Consider the following 26,926-nt stretch of genomic DNA (forward strand, 5'->3'; position numbering starts at 1 on the left):
GCGGCATTACTACGTTTACTTCAGTGAAGGCGTGGAGTACTTCTTCTACCACTGACTCCTCCTCCTTATCTCAACGCTGGAGATCCTGACTTTAAATGGAATGATTTCTTTATTTTATATTTTTATTTTACTATTTGTTTTGCTGGAGTCACATCTAGTGGATGTTTACTCGTAAATCGCTAATCCGTCAGGTGTATTGATCAAAGTGCTCGCAGCGTGTCCCGTCAGTCTCTCACATACAGATAAAACCAGATCGGCTGCAGCAGAATCTTCCTGACCTTAGACCTCTGTCCTCTGATCTCATCCAACAATCGGCTTCATGGCTCCTGTTCCACCTGTGCACAGACTCTGCCCCTCCGATGGCTTCGAAGTGCTCCCGATCCAACATGGAGTCCAGGTGGAGCGTGTGTCAGTGACCCAGGTCGTCTCCACAACAAAAAACATTCAGAAAAACAAAACGTGGCTTCACTGAAAAACTGTTAGGAACTGAAGTGTGAGCAATGAGTTCAGAGTGAGACCAGATGCTTCGGTTTTATAAAAACGACATCACTACGAAAAAATGCATCAGCCGGTTTAAAATCTGCAGCGCTTCAATATAAAGTGCTTCATTACATTGTTACGTTTTTACAGTTTCTTATTAAAATATCGTTTTCCCTGGAGTGAAACCATAGTAAACATGTTACACGTTGGTAAAAATAAACTTTTGGAATGTCTCTCTTTTTTTCAAGAAGTCCCATTGGCTGATTTTGGTCAAGCTGAACTCGTCCCCGGAGCCTGAAACAGAAAACGAGTCCACGTGGTTAAAAGTTTCACAGATCTCCACGATGATCACACACACAGGATGGATGATGACAGGTGGTTGTGAAGGTAATGCAGGTGAGAGCAGAGCATCATGGGTTGTCAGGTGTTTGAAACCAGTAGGCCGAGCATCAGTCAGACCAGTCAGCAGGACAAAAGCAGGGTTTTAGAAACACTGAGGTCACGAGTCCACCATCGCACAAGACACTAGGTTTTTCATATTTAAACTAATCACTTAACTGTTACGTGTACTTTATGGTCTCACTTCCCGTCACCATGGACAGATGATGAGACGACGGGCCCCTGAAATCAGACACGTAAAAGGCCCCCGACCCATAATACATAGGAGCAAGACCGCCTGACTGAAAGAGACACAAAAAACAACTTTGATGTAGACTTGAGTCTCTCTGTTGTTGTGAAACCACGAAGCTGAAGTCGAGCCTGATTCTCTCCTCATCCCCCTTTATCCCTTCTCAGAAAATTTAGACCAGACACCAAAAATCAAGTCTCAGCAGTTTTCTTTTTGTATTTTTCACATTTATTCTTCAGTTAACTTGAACTAAATTTCATTTCCCTACATCAGTAGATCCAAACGCAGGTCAGGAACCACTGGGCAACATGGAGGTCTAAAGGCTGTTTCTACACTTTCTCCACACTACCAGGAATCAAAGGTGGGGTAATAATAAATCCTTTATTTACTTATTTTTGTTATTTTGGCTGAAAAGGGGCCAAATTTAAAACAGAGTCCGTGTAAATATACTGGAATACTGGAATTATCCAAAACCAGTATATTTTAATTTCAGATTGTTAACTCTCCAGGACATGACCTCAGGTCTGGAAATGATTGAAAACGTCATCTGGAGAAGCTAGGACCCAGCAGACACTTTAATCAAAGTCATTTTTACACAACCTCCCCAAAGATGATTTTTTCCCCCCATCTTGTCAGCACAAGATAAATAACTTTGACTTCAGGAGCATTTTGAATTTGCTTCTGATGACTCACAGAGGAGGAGATCGTCAGGAGGTGGGTCTGTTGGTAACGCCATGGAAACCAGCGCGAAGACCACAGCGAGGCAGACTCACAAACAGCCTTGTTTTACCTCATGAAGGGAAGAACCCGAAATAGTCAACACTGCATCTCAGAGGCTTCAGAGTCCGGATCGCATGATCAATACTGTCCTGCATTTCTACCGATCAGCTTAGTCTGCTGGTAGATCGATAGGGCAGCAACAGGTCAGCAAACAGAGCGCCCTCTGCTGGACCGCCAGGTGAACTACATCAACTGTAGAGACTGTAGATGGTACATGTTAAATTCAAAACCAGACAATTACTGCTCCGACCCAAGTTTGAATTTTAAATAAGAAGCGACAGGAGCTGAACTCGGTCATCTGCTGTTTATGTTTAGACCAGAATCTGGATCCGAAACCTGACCTTGACTTTTTTATGTGCCGGGTCCTTCTTTTCCATAAAGCACCACAGTGAGAAAATAAGGCCAAACAAAAAAACAAACACAGCGGCAGAGTAAAAACACACCGAAAACGTAGAAAGATACAAAAGTAAAAAATAAATTACAAACAGAAAGTCAACGAAGAGTTTGGTCCCAGGTGGTCAGGAGTAAGTGATGATGATGATGATGATGATGATGATGATGATGATGGGTTAGCATGCATCAGTGTTCAACCAATCAGCATGCTCAGGACTGTGTGTGTTTGTTAGCATGCAACAGTTAGCATGTGCTCGTTAGTAGACGTCTGTTAGCACGCGGTGGACACGGCGGCTGATTTGGCAGTGTTGGCGGAGGGGGCAGGGTTTGGCGTGTGCATCAGGCTGACGAACAGGAAGAGGGTGGAGGTGGGCAGGTAGATGCAGAGGAAGAGGACGACGTCCTCGCTGAGACAGAGGACGAAGCCGCTCTGCTCCATCAGCACCCAGTCCACCAGCACCCCCACCAGCAGGTAGTACACCTGGAACTCCTGAAGCTCCTCCCACTCCCCTCCAGCCTCTTCCGTCCCTGCCCCAACCTCCTCTGATGAGCTCTTCTGCCTGGCCACGCCCCCTCCACCTCCGCTGTCACTCACCATGGGCTTCATCTCCGCCCCCTCAGACACCGCCTCCTTCACCCGGCTACGCCCACGCTCCACTGCCCGCTCCAAACGCCGGCTGCTCTCCACGAACTCCTGGGTGGGGGTAGGGGCAAGTCCAAATTGAACAGGTGGGACAAGGAAAGGAGACAGAGAGACAGGCGGAGTCAGGACTCAAATACCCACAATTCTCTGTGAAGCCACAGGTGCAGCATTAACAGGAATGTAGAATTAATTGGAATTAAATGTAAAAAAAAAAAAAATCGCATTCACGATTCTGGTGGTTTTAGAGTTTTTTAAAGGCTGCGTCTGGCTGATCCACAGTCAGTCAGTCTGCTCTGAAGGCTTTAACTCTGAGCGACCTGCCCGACCAACAACAACTGTAAAATCCGCATCTTCCATTAAATCCCTTCTGAAAACATGTTTGTATTGAATCAGAGTAACTTCCTTTATAACCTGAATCAGTCTGGATGCGTCTGAATTTGTGTATTTATGTGGTATTATCATTATTTATTCACATCATGATAAAATAATAATGAAACCATGAACAGCGATAACATCCTCAGCCCCCTGCTTCCTGTTACATCGTGTACCATCGTTTGAAACACACAATGATCCTTTGTCACTTCAGCTTCTACTCTGTCCATACTGTCATTAGAGTGAAACTGTTGTTAGAGTGGTCTGAACCTGTTTACACATGGTGTCACAGTTTACGGCAACGTCAGCTTATTTCAGCTCAGGGAGTCAGATGAGATTCAGACAAATTAAATGTGTGTTTAAAAACAGATGTTGGAACTTCAACCTTTTCCCTCTAACAACGCAACCCCTCTGCCGCCGGTGGACCTTGGTGGTAAAGACATGCCTCCGTACCACCAGGTTTCTGCAGGATGTTTGAAGCCTGAGCTTCATTCAGTATCAAATGTTCGGCCTGCCGCTGTCTCACCATCAGAGCTTTGTCCATGAAGAACTCCTTCCCCGGAGTGCCATCGTTGTACTTGGTGTCGATTGCAAAGCAGAGGAAGAGGACGTCCACCACGATCTCAAAGATGGACAGGAAGCAGTGAGCCACCAGGAAGGAGAAGAGACACACGATGATGAGGGGCAGCAGCCACTCGGCATAATCTCGCTGGTAGTTCAGGAGGAGGACGCCAGCGAACGCCGTCGACGTCACGATCAGGATCTGAGGACAGATTTAAACGGCTCAGCGGTCTGGAGGTTTCGGGACAGAGATGTCTTTACTCAGCAGAATGCGACGTGTAAAAAGAAAAATATTCATGTAAAGAATAAAAAGATGTTGATCACCGAGACAACTCAGCATCTACTGCTCAGATCAACATCCAGTGTCTTGATCTCATCCAATAATAATATTAATCTAGTGTTTGTACATGACATCCAGTAGATGTGTAGGTATAAGGAAAAACTAAGTCTCAGCCTAAAATGAAGGACCCTCCCCTCCTTCCAAAAGCACCTGTAGCTTCGAGAAGTTCATCCACTCCAGTTTTTGTCATGTAAAAACTTAAAAACTGAAGTTATGAAGTTTTAATGATGCAGAAGTTGTTGTACAGACCTGAGAGGACTCCTCTTAGCACCGAGTCAGACTTAGGACTAGAGGGGATCAGGTCTTTGCTGTCAGGACTCTGGCTCGACCTGTTTGAGGAGCTTGGACTCACCAAGTCATATTAAACACTTGTTAAAACTCCTTTTCATCAGTTAGCCTATGAATGGTTCTTGTCTGTGAGGCCTGACATGTAATTATATATTTTCTACGCTGCACATTTGAGACTTTTTTCTTTAAACTTTTTTCTTTACCTGTATCTCTGTTTTTATTATCTGTTCCTGTAAATTACTTTGAAAAATTGGTTTTGGAAACATGGGGCTGGGATATGCCACAGTCACATGTTCATCTGATGTCCATCTGATGGACAGTGTGGTAAACAGACTCTGACTCTGGTGCGCTGGAAACAGACCTTCCTTATGGCTTCACAATAAAAGCCTCAGTCTGACTCTCCCGTGGAGCAGGAAGTGATAGCTTTGAAAGATCAGTACCCGAACACAGCTCCAGCAAAGAGTCTGGACCCGTCAGAGACCGAATCAACACGTTTGATTATCACTGTTGTAGATCCGAATGGCTGCAAGATCTTTCCTCTATCGCCACCACCAGGTTTAACCCCACGACTGTTCAGAGTCTAAGACCAGATAAATCATCAGGATGTTTGTGACTGTGATGAACTCTGCAGCCTGTAAAGGACTTGACACTGTCAGTCTGGTTCTTTGCTGGATCTCAAGGACCAGAATCAGTTCGGACCTGGGAGAAAACCAGTTAAATCCACCTCACCTTCCCCAGGAAGAGCACAAAGTCTCCGATAGCATTGATTGTGGCGACGCGCAGAGCATTTTCCACCAGGATCACAAAGGCGTCGCGTGCAGACGTGCAGAAACTGGTGCTGTTGATGGCTGTGGCTGCATATGCATTCTGGGAAACAAAAACCCAGGTGAGACAGTTGAGAGCGTGATATTTAAAACAAGAGGAGTGGGTTGTTTCTTACCTGATTGAGATAGTTGAGGCACTTCTCCAAACACCACAGACAGCAGATACAAGTTTTCAGCAGACATCGAGCGCACACGTTCTCCTGAAACAGTCGGATCAATCGGAAGGAACATGAAACACGATGACGATGATCAGACCTGCAGCGTCAGTGTGTGAAGTTTTCCTCTCTGTGTATCAGCAGCTTGGTGTTAATAACGTTTATTTGTACCTTTCCTTTGAGCTGGTTGTGGATGTACATGAGGATGAGTCGGGGGATCTTGACCAGTGTGATGATGAAGGATCCTTTAGCGACGGTGCCCAGATGATACCGGACCAGCCTCAGGACTGAAGACAAGATCGGGGTCACCGGGAGTCGGTTCTTGTCCCTGAAACACAAAGTCCTCATTAATCTGGTTTGTTCCTCAGAGATCCTGATGAGTTGGAGGCCCAGTCTCTCTCACACAGAGCTGCTAGACTTTCTAAATAATGAGACATCACTTCCCATCAGCCCTGTGGTTTTCTTTCTCCCTCCTTCTCCTGTCCTCACAGAGGATAAACATGGTGACTGTGACTCCCAACACAAACTTAGTTTATTTCATCGCTTAAATCTGATAATTATTTAGTAGAGTGAATCCATTTTTTTAATGATTTTTCTGCAGGGGTTGGATTTACTTCTTTTACCTTCTAGAATCTACTAAACTAAACTCAACAAGCGTGTAACAGATATGAAAACATTAAAGCCTGTTCGATTTGTTATAGTGTACCGTGCTCCAGGACCATACTTTTTATCTGAGTCTTTATCAAGTTTAGTCCGTAGTACAGATAAAATAATTATAGTAGGTGATTTTAATTTTCATGTGGACGTTGATAATGAGCCTTAGAACTGCGTTTATCTCATTGTTAGACTCAGTTGGCTTCGCTCAGATTGTAAATAAACCTACTCACTGTTTTAACCCCACTCTGGACGTCGTTCTGACAAATAGCATCGAAACTGAACATTAAATAGTCTTTCCACAGAATCCTCTTTTGTCGGACCATTATTTAATAACTTTTGAATTCCTATTACTGAACTACACAACATTAGGCAAAAATGTCTTTACCAGATTTCTATCTGATAGTACTGTAGCTAAATTTAAGGCACTGATTCCATCAGCACTTAATTCACTGCCATGTTTCAATATAACAGAGGACTCCTATGCTAACTTTAGTCCCCTCCAAATTGACCATCTTGTTGATAGTGCTGCAGGCTCAATGAGAATGACACTTGACTCTACTGGCCCTCTAAGAAAGAAGATAATAAAACAAAGGAGGTTATCTCCATGGTTTAACTCTCAAACCCACATATTAAAGCAAACTACATCTACTGTCTCTTAGACCCCGTCCCAACTGGGCTGCTTAAGGAAGTTTTACCCTTAGTTAGCAACTCTTTACTAGATATAATCAATTAATATTAACTGACTATGTATGTTCTTAAAAAACCTACCTTTGATCCAGATGTTTTAGCCAACTATAAACACATATCTAACCTTCCCTTTCTCTCTAAGATCCTTGAGAAACTGTCGCCAACCAGTTGTGTGACTTTCTACATAATAATAGTTTATCTGAAGATTCAAAGCTGGTTTTAAGTCCTATTTATCAGAACAATAAATCTTCCATATACGCAAAAGATAGTCACGGAGTTCCACAAAGTTCTGTGCTTGGACCAGTTCTGTTCACCTTATATATGCTTCCTTTAGGCAATATTATGAGGAAACGCTCCATTCCAGATGATACCCAAGTGTACCTTTCAATGAAGCATGATGAAACCAATCAGTTGGCTAAACTTCAAGCTTGCCTTAAGGACGTAAAGACCGGGATGACCAGCAACTTTCTGCTGTTTAACTCAGACAAAACTGAAGTTATTGTTCTCGGCCCCCAACACCTCAGAAACACATCATCTAATGATGTAGTTTCTCTAGATGGCTTTGCCCCTGGCCTCCAGCACCCCCGTTAGGAATCTCAAAGTTCTCTTTGATCAGGATACGTCCTTTAACTCTCACATAAAACAAACTTCAAGGACTGCCTCTTTTCACCTACGTAGCATTGTAAAAATCAGGCAGAACGTGTCTCAAAAAGATGCTGAAAAACTAGTCCCTGCCTTTGTTACTTCTAGGCTGGATTATTGTGATTCCTCATATCAGGCTGTCCCACCAAGTCTCTAAATACTCTCTGGCTGATCCAGAACGCTGCAGCACGAGTACTGACAGGAACCAGGAAAAGGGATCACATTTCTCCTGTGTCAGCTGTTTTGCATTGGCTCCCTGTAAAATCCAGAATACAATTTTAAATCCTCCTCCTCACCTACAAAGCCCTTAATGGTCACGTAGTGGTAAAATGTGGTTTATCAGTCTGGTTCGGTGTTCGGCTTAATATCAAACCGGCCCATGTCTACACAGGTGTGTAACTGTAACACACCTGTGGTGTGGAGGACTCACCTGGTGAAGTAGTATGTGACCACAGCTCCAGCCACAGTCATCTGCTGACAGGCCAGGATGAACTCACTGATCCAGACCAGACCCACAGCGTGGTACCAGGTCAGGTACTGAAGAGGACCCGTGAGTCTGAACTCTGTCAGCCCCGTCTCCTCATTCTGGACTGGGTTTCCTGCAGAGCCACAGCAGACCGGGACCACATAGACCAGGACCCAGAGGGGACAAAGAGACAAAGCAGAATATCAGGTGGAGAGAGAAAAACTGATACCAAGTCTATAAATGAGAGCAGGTCATGCTGTTCACCAGCAGAGGGCCGAATGCTTCCCCTGCACAGTCTGAATGCTGTCTGCAGGGTTTTCAGATTCTTAGACTGAAGATGAACCGTTTTCTTTGACTCAGGATCTGCCTTCACTGGTTTTACGGTCTGTTACGGTCTCAAACATCAACATCACAGCATTTAAGATTTATCATCAAACGAAACTTTCCTCTTTGTTTTTCTGATTTTTCTCTGATCCTTATTTCCTGTCTTATACTCAACTGTTTTACCTATTCGAGTCTAAGAATGTTTTAAATGAAAAAAAATCAGAGAACCAGTGTTTTTCCAGTAAACCAGTACAACGACAATTCCTGCAGAAATGATCCAAATGTGTTGTAATATTCGTAATATTTGTGACATCTGAGGGTTCAGACTGACCAGTGGTTCCCAGGAAGAGCAGGACCAGTATCCAGTAGATCCAGAAGAGCAGGAGAGCGAGGAAGGTGACGAAGGGCTGCAGGGTGAGGAGGGGGAGGTGGATGAAGACTTTTCCCGCCACATGGAACAGAGCGATGGTCAGAGCCACTCGTTTCCTCATGAACAGCATCAGCAGCAGCAGGATGATCTGAAACAGAGAGAAAAACTGAGAGTGAGGGCAGCGCAGCAGATCAGTGAGGGGATTCAAACATCAGACTGAGCTGAAACCACCACCGAGCAAAGATGTAGGAGGTGAACCAAGGTTTTCAGCACAGGTTGTTAAAGGATCCTTCTGTAAAACATCAGTCTCATCTTTGCGCTTTTGTCCAAAACTTTCAACAGGATTTTAGAAAAACTGAGGTAAAGATTTAGAGAAGTGAAGTGTGAGGATTATTATTATTTATCTTCTAAGGTTCATGTTTCTCACCTTCAGTGTTGGTGACTGACGTTTTAAACTAAACTCGCTAACTCGTCTGTTGATGATTTAACTCCCGTTTCAATCGTTAAAACAAGGATCAACAAATGTGTCCGAAAATATCTGCTCCTCTGATAAAAGTCAACACCAAAGGAGCTGTGGACATTTAAAACTGAAGGAGAGAAGTCAACTACGACTCCCAGGGTGCAATCACAAAGCAGCCGGAAGCTTGAGAGTGAACTGTTGAGAAAGCTGATTGTACAATCTGCAACTGAGACAAGTTCACTGTTAAATTCTGGGTCAACTGCGGGTGAATTCAGTAACCATGGTGACGCGTTTTGTGCTATGAATCACTGCTGGACTGTGGTCACCTGCTGACGTGAGGTTTCCTCAGGTGTCCTGTGAGGTGATGACTATCGTACCACTGCCCACACGCCTGTATCATCACAGACCTTTACCATGTAGTTATGAGGTTTCCTGCCAACACTCTCATGTGTATAATGTGAATAGCGCTGGAGAGCTCACACATCCCTGGGGGGTGTGGGCCTGTGCTACTAGGTGTGGGGTCCGAGATGGCACTGATTTACATTTACATACTGCACCCATCAGCTAGAAAAGAAGCACAATTAATTAAAACATATCAACACTCATCTGCCTCAGTCTCTCATCAATAAACAATCCTGGATTTTGTTGTGTCTGTAGTAGAAAAAAACAATGAGTCAAAGTGTAAATACTTCAATTCAATTTCAGTTTTTTCCTTTTTATTACATTTGAAAAAATGTTTAAAATTCGGTTTTGGCTTTCGTCATTATGGGGTACTGAGTTTAGTTTAAATGGTCTTAGCATCAGGCTGCATTATAACAAAATGTGAAAAAACAGTGAAGGGGTCTGAATGCTTGCAGTGTATATTTATTGTATTTTCTTACACTATATTGTGTTATATTGTATTATTGCATTATATATTACATTTCCATATTAAACAAATACTAAGCATCTTTACTAGATCATATTATATATTATTTTGGTGTGTGCTGTTATAGTCTATGCTATCATATTACTTTAACATGAACTATACTTTGCTGCTGCTGAACAGACCACTTTTTCACTTTGTTTAAAAACAGTGCTGCACTGTCAGTTTAATGTGAAACACTGGTGGTGGGTATTCTGTTTATTACTTGCCTTCTAACTTTGACTTTAATTTCTCTCGTATAGTTTCTCTATGTATTTCTACTGTTAGTTTGATTTAATATACTTGTAATAATTTATTTCTTTCATTTTCCACCTGAATCAGCCTGTGTGTGTCCTCTTCCTCTGCACCCATCTCCTGTGGAGTACCACAAGGATCCATATTAGGCCCCATGATATTTTCCCTGAATCTGCCTCCTTCTAGGTCTATATTAAGAAAGCATAACATCTCCTATCACTGTTATGCATACGACGCCCAGCTGAACCGCCCAGTGAAATTTAGTAATCCATTCAGTGTTGACTCTTTTAAATTGGGCCGAGGATGTAAAATCCTAGGTGACAAAAAGCTTCCTTCAGCTAAACCAGACTAAAACTGAGTAATCTTCAGCCCTGCAGACAATCCCGCATCCAAAATCTTGGGCCTCTCTCATTGAACATAAAGTCCTACTTAAGAAACCTCTGTGCTCTCTTCGATTCTGGTTTAAAATTTGATAAACAAATCAATTCAGTTATCAGCACTGGCTTCTTCCATCTTAGATCACTTGCAAAATTAAAATCATTCCTGTCTGTTGAAGATTTGAAGACCATAGTTCAGGTCTGTGTTTCCTCTCGCATCAACTGCTGCAGTTCTCTCCCCACAGGAATCAGTCAGTCAGCCCTGTCTCACCTGCAGCTGGTTCAAAATGCAGCAGCCAGACTCCTCACTCATATCTCCCCTGTACTGGTGTGCTGGCCTCTCTTCAATGGCTACCACAATTTGTTTTTTTTAAAGCACTGCATGGACTGACAGCCGGTTACATGTCTGAACTCCTCATCAGACCCCTCACATCTGCTGACCAATCACAGCTCTTTATTCAACGCACCCAGTTGAAAAGCCAAGGGGATCGAGCATTTTCAGTTGTTGGCCCTAAATTAAAATAAAGGGATGTCTGTAAAGACCGTCTAAAGACGCTCATCATGAAGACATGACTGACCACACTGTTTTTTATTTGTTTGTTTATATTTCTTCTCTGTGTAATGCTGTTGTGTTTATGATTCTATCCAGATATTCTTTGCTTTTATTAATTTACTTATATCCTCTTATTTATGTCTATAATTCCATCTCTTTGTGAGGTTCTTTGGTCAACGTCTGCTGTTTTTAAATGTGCTCTATAAATTAACTGACTCAGCTCGTCTTCATCGTGCAGTTTTCAGCCCTGCAGCTTCCCTTCTTCTCCGAGATCATTTACATTTTTTCTTTTTAGGAAAAATGCTCTATTGACGATCCCCCCGCCCCCAAACACACACACACACACACTCTAAAGTAACTAACAGTAGCAGTTTTACATACGGTGAAGACGGTGGCGGCGACAGCGTAGACAAGCAGCGCCTGTCCATTGTCTCTGCTGATCTCCACCTCCTCCTTCACCACTTTAGAGGAGGTGTCGTTTCCGTACAGCCGGTGGTCGATATAGAGCCACCAGAGGACGCTGGTCCCCGCTGACACAACAAACACAGAGCTGAGGTTTAATACTGAACAACACCATTTTAGAAAGATCAATGTAAAAATGCATTTTGGTTGACAGGAAGTGACCTCACCGAGGGATCCGAGGACGACCAGCGAGGTGAGGATCCAGACAAGGACGGCGGAGATGTACCGAATGATCACCATGAGGATCATCGAGAGGACTGAAAGAGAGAGGTCAGAGGCCAGGGTCAGAAAAATCCCATCACAAATATTAATGTCGGATGAACACGATGGAGAATCGTTAACCAGTGAACCAGAGCAGCTCAGCCTGCTCACACCAGAACTGAGGTAAGGCTCCTGGTCAACCTCAACGATGGTGTCACTTTAATTCACGTCTCAGCGCGTAAGATGGTCCAAGAAAGTCCGAGGCTGTGGTGACTGTGATGACTGTGATGACTGTGATGATTGTGGTGACTGTGATGATTGTGGTGACTGTGATGATTGTGGTGACTGTGATGACTGGTATGACTGTGGTGACTGTGGTGACTGTGGTGACTGTGGTGACTGTGGTGACTGGTGACTGTGATGATTGTGGTGACTGGTGACTGTGGTGACTGTGATGATTGTGATGACTGGTGACTGTGGTGACTGTGGTGACTGTGGTGACTGTGGTGACTGTGATGATTGTGGTGACTGTGATGATTGTGGTGACTGTGGTGACTGTGGTGACTGGTGTGACTGTGGTGACTGTGATGATTGTGGTGACTGGTGACTGTGGTGACTGTGATGATTGTGATGACTGTGGTGACTGTGGTGACTGTGGTGACTGTAATGATTGTGGTGACTGTGATGATTGTGATGACTGGTATGACTGTGGTGACTGTGGTGACTGTGGTGACTGTGATGATTGTGATGACTGGTATGACTGTGGTGACTGTGATGACTGGTATGACTGTGGTGACTGTAATGATTGTGGTGACTGTGATGATTGTGGTGACTGTGATGATTGTGGTGACTGTGATGACTGGTATGACTGTGGTGACTGGTGACTGTGGTGACTGTGATGATTGTGGTGACTGTGATGACTGGTATGACTGTGGTGACTGGTGACTGTGGTGACTGTGATGATTGTGGTGACTGGTGTTACTGTATTGACTGTGCAGGTGGGAATGTGCAGGTGGGAATGTGATCAAACTTTTTCTGAGATAAATGATATCAGTGCTAAAATACAGTTAAGTGACTCATTTCTAATCATGAATTAGTCCATGAGCACGTAGAGCCAGACATGCTCATCAATGAGGAGAAGTCTGGTATTAATTAGTTGACGTATTAAAAAAACTAAGTAAGGTTATTAAAAACAAGTTTACCTTAAATGAACATTTTCTTTACTCTAGGCACAGCGAGGGCTCTGAATATCAGTGTTATGTTAGAAGAAAAAACTTGTCAGTCTAAAAATTTAGATTTATTGTGCTCTTCACATTAGCATTTGTCAAATTAATATTTTTTGTAAGATCACGTTGTCTCATTAAAAACTTTACGATATGGAACGGATTTCATAAAAAGACAGATTGTTAATCCACCATTTAGGCCACTGCAAAAACTGATTTTTGTTCCAAATGACGAATCTAACGTGGAACCACAAGACGACTTCATACTTTCCATCCACTAAAGATCCTACAGCTGAAGTGTGCAAACACTGTGAAATGAAGGATGATCTAACGTCAGTGCCGATATGGAGCTGATCCTCACCCAGAGCGAGCACACACAGTCCAACGATGATCTCTTTACTGGCAGCGACGCCGGCGATCAGTCGGTGCAGAACGCTGTTATCGCCCACAAACGTCACCACGGCCTCCGCAAACTTCGCATAACAGGAAATATCCACTGGAGTGCAGCGGTTAAACACCGGTAACGGCTTACTGAGGAGAGAGGTCAGAGGTCAGGGCACACACAAAGAACACAGTGATCCAGAGGTTTCTGAGCTAAAGAGCTGGACGTACCTGGGTGGAACAGGAAGTTTGGGACACTTAGAGAACCTCTCAGGTAGACCGGGATATTTATGACCCGCTAACTCGTAGGAACAAAGCTCAGAGCCTGAAACACAAACAGAGACACACGGACACATTAGGCTCCACCCTCACAGCTGCTGACAGGTCAGCTGTTTTTTCTCCTGAACCAATCGCAGAGCTCCAATCAGATTCACCTCTAACACTAAGTCAGTTACACTGAGCTGCTACAGTTATTAAAAGAAGCTGAGGCTGCAGAACTTCATTCAGAATCTTCATGTTTTTAAGTTTCCTTCAGTATCACAGTGACCCAGTGACAGTTGTCTGCACATCCACGGCTACACTGAGAACAGGAGCTGATCACAGCTGATTCGGCAGCTTTTAATTGGACCGTTTGACTGAATGGAAACAGATACAGGCTAAAAACACGGGGCTCAGGTTGTAGCTCACAGCTACTGTAACTCACTGACTCCAGGGTTAAAAGGCTGTTGTAGTAGAAGCCCATGTGTTCTCACCAACCTACCTTGTATCAGTAAAAGCTAGATATCTGGCTGAATAAAGTGAAGATAGTTTTATTTAACAGCCTCAGACTGCTTGTTCAGGTGTGACAGATAAACTGGTTCCTGTGTAAATCTGTAACAGTGGCTCCCTTCATAAACTACGTGGCTGCCAGAGGAGCACTGAGGTCACCTGATCAAACGTCTCTGTCACGTTACAACACTGATCCGAGTCAGAGCTGATGGAGGACAAGCGGAGCACAGTGGCACCAACCATACGACAGAACAACAGGGCTTAATGCTGCCTTTGTGACAGTGACTATGTGTTACTGTGTGTTACTGTGTTACTGCGTGTGTGTTGCTGTGTGTGGACAGTACTGTATACTGATGGTGTTTCTGCAGACATTAAATCATCATTGTGACGTGACGGCGAGCGTTAGGCCAACTGCTGACATCAATGCCTCCTTTATAACCAACAAACCAACCAACCAACCAACCAACCAACCAACCACACACACACACACACACACACACACACACACACACACACACACACACACACACACACACACACACACACTCATAAATCCTAACCCTGATCTCACCAGGGCCGTATCTATCAAACTGCTAAAAGTTAGATGTTTAGACTGAAGTGAAAGAGAAATAATGAACCAAGACCAGGTCAAAACCTCATATGTGGCTGGACCTTTGCCTGTCTGCTTCTCTCCTGCTCTCTGTGTTCACATATACAGTCATTTAATACATCTGAATAATTCCCAATAAAGCTGCTCTCATCTACATGTTTTACCGTTTCTGTTGTCAGACGACGGAACAGGTATGAAACAGTGACTGAAACGTGGCCCATTGAGACGACATGTTAACCAGCTGTCACTTCCCAGACGTTTCCGAGCTGCTGCTCTGCTGCTAAAATCCTGGTTTTATAACCACGACGTCGTCTGACAGAGTCACCAGACACATGAGCTAAAGACGACGGCTGTGCTGTGATTTCAGCTACATTTACCTGTAAAATGATCAGTTAGAGAGAAAGTTAGAAGCTCATTCAGTTGAATGAGACATATAGAGACGTGTGTCTGTGGAGGGAAAGCCCAACCTTGCACTCGCGGAGCAACACTGACGCCTGTCTTCTACGGAAAGTAGCTAAGGTTTGTCCAGAAAGTTGCTAGATTTGTCTCTGGGTGCTTTTGTGAAAAAACGCAGCTAAAAGGGTAACTGACCACGCCAATTCATTTTGAAAGAGTAACGACCAATGGTATCACTTAGTCGCTCACTCACTCACTCACTCACAGAAATTCCTGTTTATAAGGCTGACCCTGCTGTTGTGTCCCAGCCAAATATGTATATGTAGTAAAAATAAAAAGTTACAAGTAAAAATCCTGCACTTTTACTCACAAACTTCAGAATAAAAACTATTGATCAAGCTAGTTCTGACTCTAGAAGTCTGTTGAATGTCAGAGCGCTGCAGAGTCTGTGAAGCTGGTTCAGAGTAGATCCTCCATGGCTGCAGCACAAAAACAGTCTCTGATCACAATAATAATAATAATAAATATAGCTGCAGGTGGTGATTCCGGGTTCAAACCTTTTTGCGTTCAACAGAGGGAAGCAGCTCAGTCGGCTAAAACTAAAGCCGCGAGCAGAAGCAGGTGGGTTTCAGGCTTCATAAAGAGAAAAGTCCCTTCAGCCAGTTTAATTCTGTTTAATGAAGGACTGAGACCAATCACATACTGGTTTCACCATCACAAAGCCTGCAGTATTTCAATAACTTAACACTCAAAGCTCCGCCATTTGTCCCCCCATCACTCGGCGTGTATGTTCAGGAGATGGGTGTCTCCGGAGACTTTAAACAGGACTGCTCAAAGGCATCTCGTGTTATGAGCAAACGTATGATAGGCCACGTCCACATGCACCAAACAATATGTTACTTCAGATTTTGGTCCCAGAGCATGCACACCGAAATTGTTGAAATTTGTCCACTGGGTTTTGAGGTACATGTTTATTTGTGGCGCCCCCTATGGGCCGGGCTCAAAATGCGTCAGCGGGCCTATTCCCAAACAGGGAATGGCTTGAAGATATGTTCCCAGCTTTATGATGTTATGACTAATCGTTAATGTATTATGGCCAATTTTCTGCTAAGCCCCGCACCTTGTGAAGTCTATTGGTCAATATCGTAAAAAACTAAAAAAAAGATATCAACAAGCTTTATGCAGATTTTATTAGCCTGGTCCAATAAAAAATTTGCCAGCAATCAGACCTACGGTTTAGGAGGAGATGTCAAACAATGTGTTTTTCAAAAAATTGTAAATGGCAGAAAATCCATCATGGTGGACTTTTAAGGTCAAACGGGCTTTTTTGTAGAGTACACCGAGCTGGATTTGGGTTTGAAATGTTCGTGGCCTTTCTAAAAGTTTAGGGCCTAAATTACAGTGCCACCATCTGGCCGGTTGGGCTCAAGCACTTGCACATCATTTCCAGGTACTGGGCCAAGTTTCATGGATTTAGCTCATTTCAGCACGCAGCAATTTGAGCCGATTCGGCAAAAGAAAATAAAAAAATACTAATAATGACAATGATAATAGCAACAATAATAGTAATAATTATAATAATCTTCGTCATCATAATTAACCAACACAAAAACAATAAGGTTCTGCCCCTTTGGGGTGAGATCAGTTGAGAGTTGGCTGTAAGTCAGAGGAAGTCACCGATAAATGTGTCTTATTGCTCAAACTCAGACAACAGCTGTTTTACTCTGAGCCTCCCCCACTTTAAAACATGGAGGAGGCTCCGTTTGTCCCTCTGGTCACCGCTGGAAGACACAGAGCGCACTCTCCTGGTCCAGTCTGTCCTGACATCACCTGTTCAGGTGCGTTATGAGTCATGTGACAAAGTGAGGACCTCACCATTGAGCATGGCGAACCTCTTCAGGTCCTGGTAGGTCTTCAGCTCCTCTGTGGGACAGAGAGAGACACACAGAGCCATGGACTTGATTTTCCTCTGAACGATGTCGATGTTACAGGGATCCAGGAAGAAGACAAACCTGCAGCAGACAGAAAGCACAGGGAGTCACTAAAAGTCACTGGTCAGACGGGTAATAGAAAGTTGAACGTGGAGCTCCAAATGGCTTTAATCAGTCCTTCAGATTAAGAGCGTGCAATCATCACCTTCAGAAGACTTTTCTCAGACTGACTTGTCTATAAACTGAAAAGTACCCGCTACACCTGGTATGTGGTGGGTTACCTGTACTATAAAATAGAGCTGCAACTAATCATTTTCATTATCGATTAATCTGTTGGTGATGTCTTCTTTTGTTCAACCAACAGTCCAATAGCAAAAAATATTCAGTTTACTGTGACAGAAAATGGAGAGAAGCAGCACACGTTCACATCGCAGAAGCTTAAGTCAGAGATTTTGGCAGTTTTTGCCTGAAACAATTAACTGATTATCAAAATAGTCGCCAATAAATGGATTAATCGACCAATCACAGCAGCTCTACAGTAAGAGCTAAGACGGTGAGCTCAGGAATCATCGGTATAATGTGAAACATCTGTGCAGGAAGTGAGAGGAAAGACAACAAAATGAAGGACTGACAATAATCAGTGAAACTATATTAGTGTCACATGAAAAATAACATCACACTGAATTAATCTAGAATTCGGATACAGGATTCATCAGCAGTTAAACATGGAGCAATGACTCTGCTGCACTAACACAGTAACACTGACAGATAATAAGATACGGTAGCTGTTGGTCAACTGCAGATTTGCAGGTAAAAGTTCACAATCAGACTCGACTGGATTTATGCTGCATTCACTACACATCCTTTAAATCGTAATTACAAGCAGCAGAGTCCAAAAAACTGTTCACGTTAGTGTCCAATACGCAATTCACAGTCAGAGATCTGGTGAATCTCTGACAGCAATGACGTCTCCCACCTGCAAGAAGAACCACAGTCAACAAACTGTCGGCAGAAAGGCTGCAAATGCACCAAAGAAAAATCCAACTTTAACACTGATACAAACCATCCAGCTCGTTTTACAGCAGCTGTTGGTTTGTGGTTTCACTCGGTAACGAAGTGCTAAAAACACGTAACAACAACAGCAGCTCAGTTATTCTGTTGATCTGCTGAGACTACACGGTCGGCTCATTACACGGATGCAGCATCCCATGCGTAAAAGTCCTGAATGCAGTGATTTGTGGATATGCAAAGGCCCCTGCCCCTCCCACATAGGACCCTCAGACTGGAGACCAACAAGGCTGTGTCATTTGTGGTTGCTTGGTGTCCCTCTGTAGTATTTGATGGACTTTCCAACAATAAATATACTGACCCCGTGAGTGCCTGGGCCTGTGCCCTGTAGGCCCTGACCAGTGATCCATTCAGTGGTTTCACTGGAGTTCACAGTGAAATTTCACCACTGTAACAGTTGCTGTGGCTGAGCCTGCAGACGAAGCCACAATAATGTAAATAAGCCAGATCGAAGCAGACCATGTACTTTAGAGCTGCAGTGAATCAGATTACTAAAAATCACTTGACCTGCATTGAACCTGGTTTTCTTGGGTCTCGGAGCACTTCCCCATTCTGCCCAGGCTGGTAATCCAGGCTTGAGATCTGTTCAGGGGAGTTTGAAGTGTTCTGAGTAAAAATAGAGGAAATCTGAGCAGAATGTTAGAATCCCGACGTGGGAGAGAAAAAAAAAACAAAGAGTCTGCAGTAAAATCCTCCACACTGTAGAATCCTCTCCTACAGCTCCAAGAATCTGTGATCATAGCTGATCACACACCCTCAGTATGCTAATGAGATCACCTGAGACCACCAAGTCTTCAACCCACAGTCCAGACATAGGTAAACTCAATTCAATTATAAGTCAAGTCAGTTTTATTTATATAGCGCTAATATCATAACAGGGGTTATCTCAGCACACTTTTCGTACAGAGCAGGTCTAGAAGGGACTCTTTATAGTTATATTTACAGAGACCCAACATTCCCCCATAAGCAAACACCTGGTCACAGCAGCAAGAAAAAACTCACTTTTAACAGGTAGAAACCTTGAAATGAACCTGGTTCGTGGTGGGCGGCCTGCTGCCCCGACTGGATGGGTTTAAAGAAGATCAGGGAGATTGCTAATTGTAGCAGTAGGTGCTTTGCAGTTACAGATCCAGACTCTGCAGCACCAGGGGCAGAAATACCTGCAGAAAGCGACAGGAGGAGAGAGGAGCTTGGTGCATCATGGGTTGTCCCCTGGCAGTCTAGGCCTATAGCAGCAGAACTAAGAGATGGTTCAAGCCAACACTGAGCCAGCCCTGATTGTAAGCTTTATCAAAAAGGATGGTTTTAAGCCTCCTTAAGACTCTTAAACGTGGAGAGGGTGTCTGCCTCCTGGACCCAAACTGGAAAATGGTTCCACAGTAGAGGAGCCTGATAACTGAAGGATCTGCCTCCCACTCTACTTTTGGAGACTCTAGGAACCACAAGCAAGCCTGCGTTCTGGGAGCACGGTGTTCTAGTGGGGTAATAGGGATTATGAAGGTGAGGAGGAGGATTTAAAATTGTATTCTGGATTTTACAGGGAGCCAATGCAAAAAAGCTGACACAGGAGAAATGTGATCTCTTTTCCTGGTTCCTGTCAGTACTCGTGCTGCAGCGTTCTGGATCAGCCAGAGAGTATTTAGAGACTTGGTGGGACAGCCTGATATAAGGAATCACAATAATCCAGCCTAGAAGTAACAAAGGCAGGGACTAGTTTTTCAGCATCTTTTTGAGACACGTTCTGCCTGATTTTTACAATGCTACGTAGGTGAAAAGAGGCAGTCCTTGAAGTTTGTTTTATGTGAGAGTTAAAGGACGTATCCTGATCAAAGAGAACTTTGAGATTCCTAACGGGGGTGCTGGAGGCCAGGGGCAAAGCCATCTAGAGAAACTACATCATTAGATGATGTGTTTCTGAGGTGTTGGGGGCCGAGAACAATAACTTCAGTTTTGTCTGAGTTAAACAGCAGAAAGTTGCTGGTCATCCCGGTCTTTACGTCCTTAAGGCAAGCTTGAAGTTTAGCCAACTGATTGGTTTCATCATGCTTCATTGAAAGGTACACTTGGGTATCATCTGGAATGGAGCGTTTCCTCATAATATTGCCTAAAGGAAGCATATATAAGGTGAACAGAACTGGTCCAAGCACAGAACTTTGTGGAACTCCGTGACTATCTTTTGCGTATATGGAAGATTTATTGTTCTGATAAATAGGACTTAAAACCAGCTTTGAATCTTCAGATAAACTATTATTATGTAGAAAGTCACACAACTGGTTGGCGACAGTTTCTCAAGGATCTTAGAGAGAAAGGGAAGGTTAGATATGTGTTTATAGTTGGCTAAAACATCTGGATCAAAGGTAGGTTTTTTAAGAACATACATAGTCAGTTAATATTAATTGATTATATCTAGTAAAGAGTTGCTAACTAAGGGTAAAACTTCCTTAAGCAGCCCAGTTGGGACGGGGTCTAAGAGACAGTAGATGTAGTTTGCTTTAATATGTGGGTTTGAGAGTTAAACCATGGAGATAACCTCCTTTGTTTTATTATCTTCTTTCTTAGAGGGCCAGTAGAGTCAAGTGTCATTCTCATTGAGCCTGCAGCACTATCAACAAGATGGTCAATTTGGAGGGGACTAAAGTTAGCATAGGAGTCCTCTGTTATATTGAAACATGGCAGTGAATTAAGTGCTGATGGAATCAGTGCCTTAAATTTAGCTACAGTACTATCAGATAGAAATCTGGTAAAGACATTTTTGCCTAATGTTGTGTAGTTCAGTAATAGGAATTCAAAAGTTATTAAATAATGGTCCGACAAAAGAGGATTCTGTGGAAAGACTATTTAATGTTCAGTTTCGATGCTATTTGTCAGAACGACGTCCAGAGTGTGGTTAAAACAGTGAGTAGGTTTATTTACAATCGGAGCGAAGCCAACTGAGTCTAACAATGAGATAAACGCAGTTCTAAGGCTCATTATCAACGTCCACATGAAAATTAAAATCACCTACTATAATTATTTTATCTGTACTAAGGACTAAACTTGATAAAAACTATGAGAATTTAGATAAAAATTCAGAGTATGGTCCAGGAGCCAGTACACTATAAAAAATAGAACAGGCTTTAATGTTTTCCATGATGGATGTGAGAGACTAAGAACCAGGCTTTCGACTGAGTTATAATTGAGTTTGGGTTTAGATTTGATTATTAGGCTTGAGTTGAAAATGGCTGCAACTCTGACTCCTCGGCGGGTGCCTGGAGGACTGTGAGTATTAATATGACTGGGGGGAGTGGATTAATTAAGGCAAACATATTGATCATGACACAGCCAGATTTCAGTGAGACTAAAAAAAAGCTGCAAAAAAAGTTTTAATATAGCTGCATATCGGACATCATGTGCACCAATACCTGTATATCTGAGATAGGTCAATAACGGCTGATGTCGGGCGCGCTCTAGTATGAAAAACCCCATCCCTGGTTTGAATTTGGCCAGGCACTTTTGTTGTATCTCTCTCTCCCTCGTTTCCTGTCATGTCTCCACTATCGTTATCTGAAAACATTAATCCAGCTGTCTACACAGGCTGCTTAAAGGCTTGTGTTGTACTTGCACATTTTGTGTGCAAACACAACCGAAAGTGTACTTTTTTCTAACGTTATATGTGCGAAATTCCACTGACTGCGCACTGGACTCTGAGTGCTGCCAAAACACAGGTGACCTACATTCAGCAGTGCACCTGATTGCCTCCTGTGTGATGGAGGACTGAAGCTGCTCTGGTAACAACTGGAGTTCAGACTCCGGGTGAATCATTTGGACTGTAGCTGTCTAGAAGTGATAAGTTCTCATCAGACTGAAAACGGTCTGATGAGAACTTATTAACTCCAGGTGAAGGTAGATTCAGAGACAGATGTGGACAGAGGTGTCCTGTAGTCCAGATGTGATTGTCCCAGTCTGATGATGTGACACAGCAGAGTCACTGTACAGTGACACAGCTGGTACTGACTCTCTCTGATGCTCTGTCTCACACCCTTCTGTCAGCGTTGCCTGCTGTTCGAATTCTATTCTATTCTATTTTAAATTCACTTATAAAACTAGAAATAAAGGCCTGGACACTTCCTATACATACTATGATATACTAAGACATAAATGAAATAAGAGCTGCAACAATGTGTCAATTAATCAATAAGTCGATCAACAGGAAATTTATCTTCAGCTATTTTGATAATCGATTAATAGTTTGTCATTTTTCAAGCAAAGAGGTCATATTTCCTGGTTTCAGCTTTTAAAACGTGAGGATTTGATGCTTGTCTTCTCAAATAAATTAGAGATTCGATCTCTGAGTGTTGCATAATTGGTAAACTGAAAACTTGTGAACAGCATTTTTTTCATCTTTTTATTTTATTCCATAGACTAAATGACTAATCGAGAAAATAATCAGCGGATTATTTGCAGCTCGAAAAAAATGTAGCGGCCTCAGACTGTAATTTACCTTCAAATGACTTTTAATATGAAATCATCTGTGTGCGTTTTAGTTGCTCAGACTGACTGAACACTTCAGTTAATAAACAGAATAATAAAAAGATTAATCAATAATCAAACTGTCTATTGACATCTGAACTGACTGATCTGTGCTGGGAATAAAAGTAGGGCTGAACACTCGAATCCATATTTTAACAGCTGCTTGTGTTTCTGCAGGTAAAAATAGGCCGAGTGTATGTGTGTTTGTGTTCAGTCTGTGTGTTCAGTTTTCGTGTTGAGTGTGTGTCAGCTTGTGTGTGTGTGTCAGCAGGTCTGCTCATGAGTCACAGCTCTGAACAGTCTGTCAGCACAATCAACACAGCAGACTCCCACAGGACCTTGAACGCACCGTGTGTTCAAGCGCAATGCTGAGCCAGTTAAACCCTGACACTACAACAGTACTACGGTAATACTACAGTAATATAGTAACACTACACTAACACAGCTGACAACCAGTTTATACCACACAGTCAAATAAATTATCAAATTATTACTGAAGTACACAACACGCACACCACACAAGGACACTACACAGTACTGCACAGAACCAGGCTGTGCACTACTACGTAACCATAGAAAAACTATTTTAGAATGATAAAACAAATTAATACGCCAATACACAACCAGTAATACCAGTAAAACAACAAATACCACAAAAATATGCAACAAATAATACATTAATACACAACAAAATACTACTGAGATGCCACCACTATACACTAAAAAATACAACCTTTATCCACTAAAAATACCACAAATATGAAACACAGTAATACAAAACAAAATAAAACCAAAATACGCTGAAAATACCACCATTACTCTACCACTGCTATACACAAAAAAACACCACACTGTAATACAGTAAAATTACCAGTTATATACTCAAATACTACAATTATACACTAATTTACTCCCCTTATACACTCAAAAATACCACTGTTACACCACCGACACCACCACCACCACCTCCATGTAACCTACCAAACACCACAGTAAGACACAGCACAGTGGGCAAACACAGCATCAGTGACCTAATATAGAACCAGACTCACTTCCTGTCGGTGTGGTCGAGGCCACTCAGCCTGACGCCTTCGATCTGTTCGTTGCGTCGACCGCAGGTGTTGCCGTAGCTGTCATATCCAAGGACGAGGCGAGCAGCGCCGCCGGTGACGATGGTGAAGCCGCAGATGCCGCCCTACATGACACAAAAACACTAACGTTAGTGAGGAAGCCGACTTAACGACAAAAACTGTCCAAACACAAGAACCAGAATCATTTTGATGATTAATTCTCTCATTGTTTTTTATATACTGCTAATACGTTTACGTTCCAGCATCAGTAGTGTTTGAATCAACTCTGCATTGGGAGGAACATCTCTGAGTTGAGAGCCAGAAGAAATCAGAGAATCAAAGGAACATAACCTGTGTCATGCTGAATCTGGATCTGGGGAAATGTAGAGTCAATGCATGAGAAGCAGTGGTTCACTTTCAAAGTTCAACTGATGCTGGATCGGCGGTGTATAGCATCAGACAGGAAGAGGACTGATGACTCATTTAAAGAAAGGTGATACAGTTACCTGATCATGTTTAGATCGACATCAACTAAATTTTTTTCCATTTGTTAACACAAAATCATTGCATTATCATCTAATAAAGTAGTTGTGTCTAACGTGATCAACCAGATTCCTACTTCCAATCTAAATACATCAGTTCATTTTAAGACAAGATACTTTACTAATCCCTTTGAGTGTGTGTGTGTATATATATATATATTTAATAAATCCCCCGATCCCGCCTCTATTGATGTTGTACTTAGTGCCTGTTCTTGTGCTGCCATGATTAGTGCTTCCGTGCCGTCCTTCAGTCCAGCCTTTCCCAGCCACTGGTAGGATTTCTTGATATCAGCCACTTCTTCTATCTGTCGGTGGTACATGCCGTGTAGGGGCTTGTCCATCCATAATGGTTCCTCCTCCTCCTCTGCATCATCGGGTTTCTGCTGCCTGAGGTATTCACTTAGCAGTTCATCTTTAGGGGCCATATGTATATATATATAGTGGGCCAACTCTTTCCTTTGTATATATCGATCTAAAATATCGATCTAAAATCCAAGCAGTCGTAGAGGAGCTGAGCTCAGCAACACCTTGCACTCCGTTTTAGTCTGTTTGACAAAGGAATGTAACCCGGCAAATAAATGAAGAATTAAGGAGTTACTTTACGTAGGCAGCACAGATGCTGCTGAGCCTTCCTCAGAAGAACATCTGTATTTTCACTAAATCTCAAACTGTCGTCACACATAGCTCCCAAGTACCTGTGGGTCTGGATGTTTACCTCACAAATTCTTTTCGGAGGACAGGTTATGTGTTTCTGTGAAATGATCATTTATTTATTTTTAGGCATATTTAAATCTAAAAAAGATTTATTGCACCAGTCGACAAAACGCCAGTATTCCCTCTCTTTTAGCTCTGTTTTTAGTCTCCACCAGCTCCTGAGGGAAACATCTGGCTCTTTAGCTGCTAAATGCTCCACCATTTTCACCAGCTGGTCTCTGACTGTGTCTGTCTGCTGTTTGCTGCTGAGCAGGTAGTGGACAGTGGCTTTTTAGAGCTTTTATTGTGAAAACAGTGAAACTGAACCAGACAGGAAATGTGCTGCAAAACCAAAACTAGGAACTAAAAGAGGCTAAAAAGTATCGCAGAGCTGCGGAGATGGCGAACCTCTGTGAACCTCTACTGCTTCATACTTTCATCTACAGACGTAGCTTGAACTTTAAACTGGTCACAAGACTTGGAACTGTTGAACTACCATTCAGCATTTTGGTATCATCACAGTTTTTGAATGATCACAGTTTAGCTTTTTTTCAGTCCTGATCCTACGGATGAGGGTCAGGGCCAATGCGAAAAACAAACCGACTTTAACCTCAGAATTCTGAGTCTAATTTCTCTTCAGGTGATGTTGGTGGAGTTTGTCTCTTAATCGTGAATATTCACAAATACATTTTTTGTTAAGTCAGGAAAGGAAAGAGTTGGCCCACAACAAACCTGGAGTTCTGAGGTGAGTTTGGGAATCCAGTTTTCCATCACATCGCAAGATCCTGGAGTCCAAGGTGATGTCCTCAAACATCTTATTTTGTCCAAAACCCTAAATTATCGCATTCACAGTGGTGTAAATGTAGGTTTCTGCTGTACTTCAGAAGCCTCGAACCAGTGAATGTTTCGCATTTTTTCTTGAAAAATTTCTAACGATTACTTTATTATCAAACTGCTGTAGTTGCAAATTATTTTCTGTGTATTGACTAATGGATTAATCAACTAATTGCTGCACTTCAGTATCAGACTCTACCAGTGATTCTGTTTATGATTCCCTGAAGTTTCCTGCAGGATTCCTGTGAAACACTGATACAGATCAGTGACACCGATACATTATGAAGTCTGCTAGTCAGCATCAGTGTTCACAGCCACCACAAGCAGGAAACGATTCCTTAGATGATGATTCAAATATGCATACATAACCATTATTTTCTCAATTAATCGTTTGTCTAGTAAATGTCAGCAAATGTTAAAACCAGTTTTGAAAATAACAATGTCCTGAAGCTCAACACGATGCCTTCAAATGTCTTGTTTTGTCCAACACTCAGAGATTCAGTTACTGTGACACAGAACAGATAAAAACTGAAAACCTGAGAGGATCCTCGTCTTTTTTAGATTTATACTTTTATGTATCTTAAACAATCAATTGATTATCAAAGGAGTTGCTGATTAATTTTCTCTTGATCGACTAATCCTTTCAGCTCTGCTGTACTTCAGTGGTGGAAAGTAACTAAGTACAATTACTTTCAGCACTCAGTACTGTACTTAAGTCCACTTTTGAGGTACTTCACTTGAGTATTTGGATTCTCTGCTACTTTTTACTTCCACTCGACCACATTTCAGAGGGAGATGTTGTACTTTTTACTGCGCTGCATTTCTCTGAAGGCTGCTGCTCCTTTACAGATTCAGATTAAAAGCATATGATGAGTTCATAAAGAACAGTGTTGAAGGTGAAGTCTGTGGCTTGTCTTCAGATCCACCACAGAGACATGTCTCCTCTAACCCTCTCACATGCTCTCATTTCAATCCCCGTTCAAATGGTCAATATTTCACTTCCAAAACCTGAATCCGGATCGCTGAATCCGAACCGTGTTTCTTCTTCTGTCCTCTCCCGTGAATCATCCGACGACTCC

The 26,926-nt window shown here is 42.7% G+C and overlaps 1 protein-coding gene across 1 annotated transcript; it reads right to left on the reverse strand.

Moving 5' to 3' along the window:
* On the reverse strand, positions 1 to 25,784 carry slc44a1b (solute carrier family 44 member 1b). Its single transcript, XM_040120538.1, has 15 exons — positions 25,746 to 25,784; positions 23,761 to 23,903; positions 17,076 to 17,212; positions 13,658 to 13,751; positions 13,407 to 13,576; positions 11,789 to 11,878; positions 11,541 to 11,689; positions 8,572 to 8,758; positions 7,881 to 8,049; positions 5,636 to 5,792; positions 5,426 to 5,509; positions 5,215 to 5,352; positions 3,823 to 4,059; positions 1,039 to 2,975; positions 1 to 774 (listed from the first exon to the last, which is right to left on the reverse strand). Exons 1-14 carry the CDS (start codon positions 25,782 to 25,784, stop codon positions 2,553 to 2,555), a joined length of 2,217 nt encoding a protein of 738 aa, XP_039976472.1. The 3' UTR covers positions 1 to 774; positions 1,039 to 2,552.
* Between the last annotated feature and the right edge of the window lie 1,142 nt (positions 25,785 to 26,926).

This window comes from Xiphias gladius, chromosome 23 (assembly GCF_016859285.1).
Source record: "Xiphias gladius isolate SHS-SW01 ecotype Sanya breed wild chromosome 23, ASM1685928v1, whole genome shotgun sequence".
NCBI lineage: Eukaryota > Metazoa > Chordata > Actinopteri > Istiophoriformes > Xiphiidae > Xiphias > Xiphias gladius.

Coding starts and splice junctions, on each gene's coding strand:
- slc44a1b (XM_040120538.1), bottom strand. CDS start 25,784: ATGGAAAACTGGATTCCCAAACTCACCTCAGAACTCCAG. Junction 11,879..13,406: donor ACTGTGTGTGCTCGCTCTGG/GTGAGGATCAGC, acceptor TCTCTCTTTCAG/TCCTCTCGATGATCCTCATG. Junction 2,976..3,822: donor TCATGGACAAAGCTCTGATG/GTGAGACAGCGG, acceptor ACCCCCACCCAG/GAGTTCGTGGAGAGCAGCCG.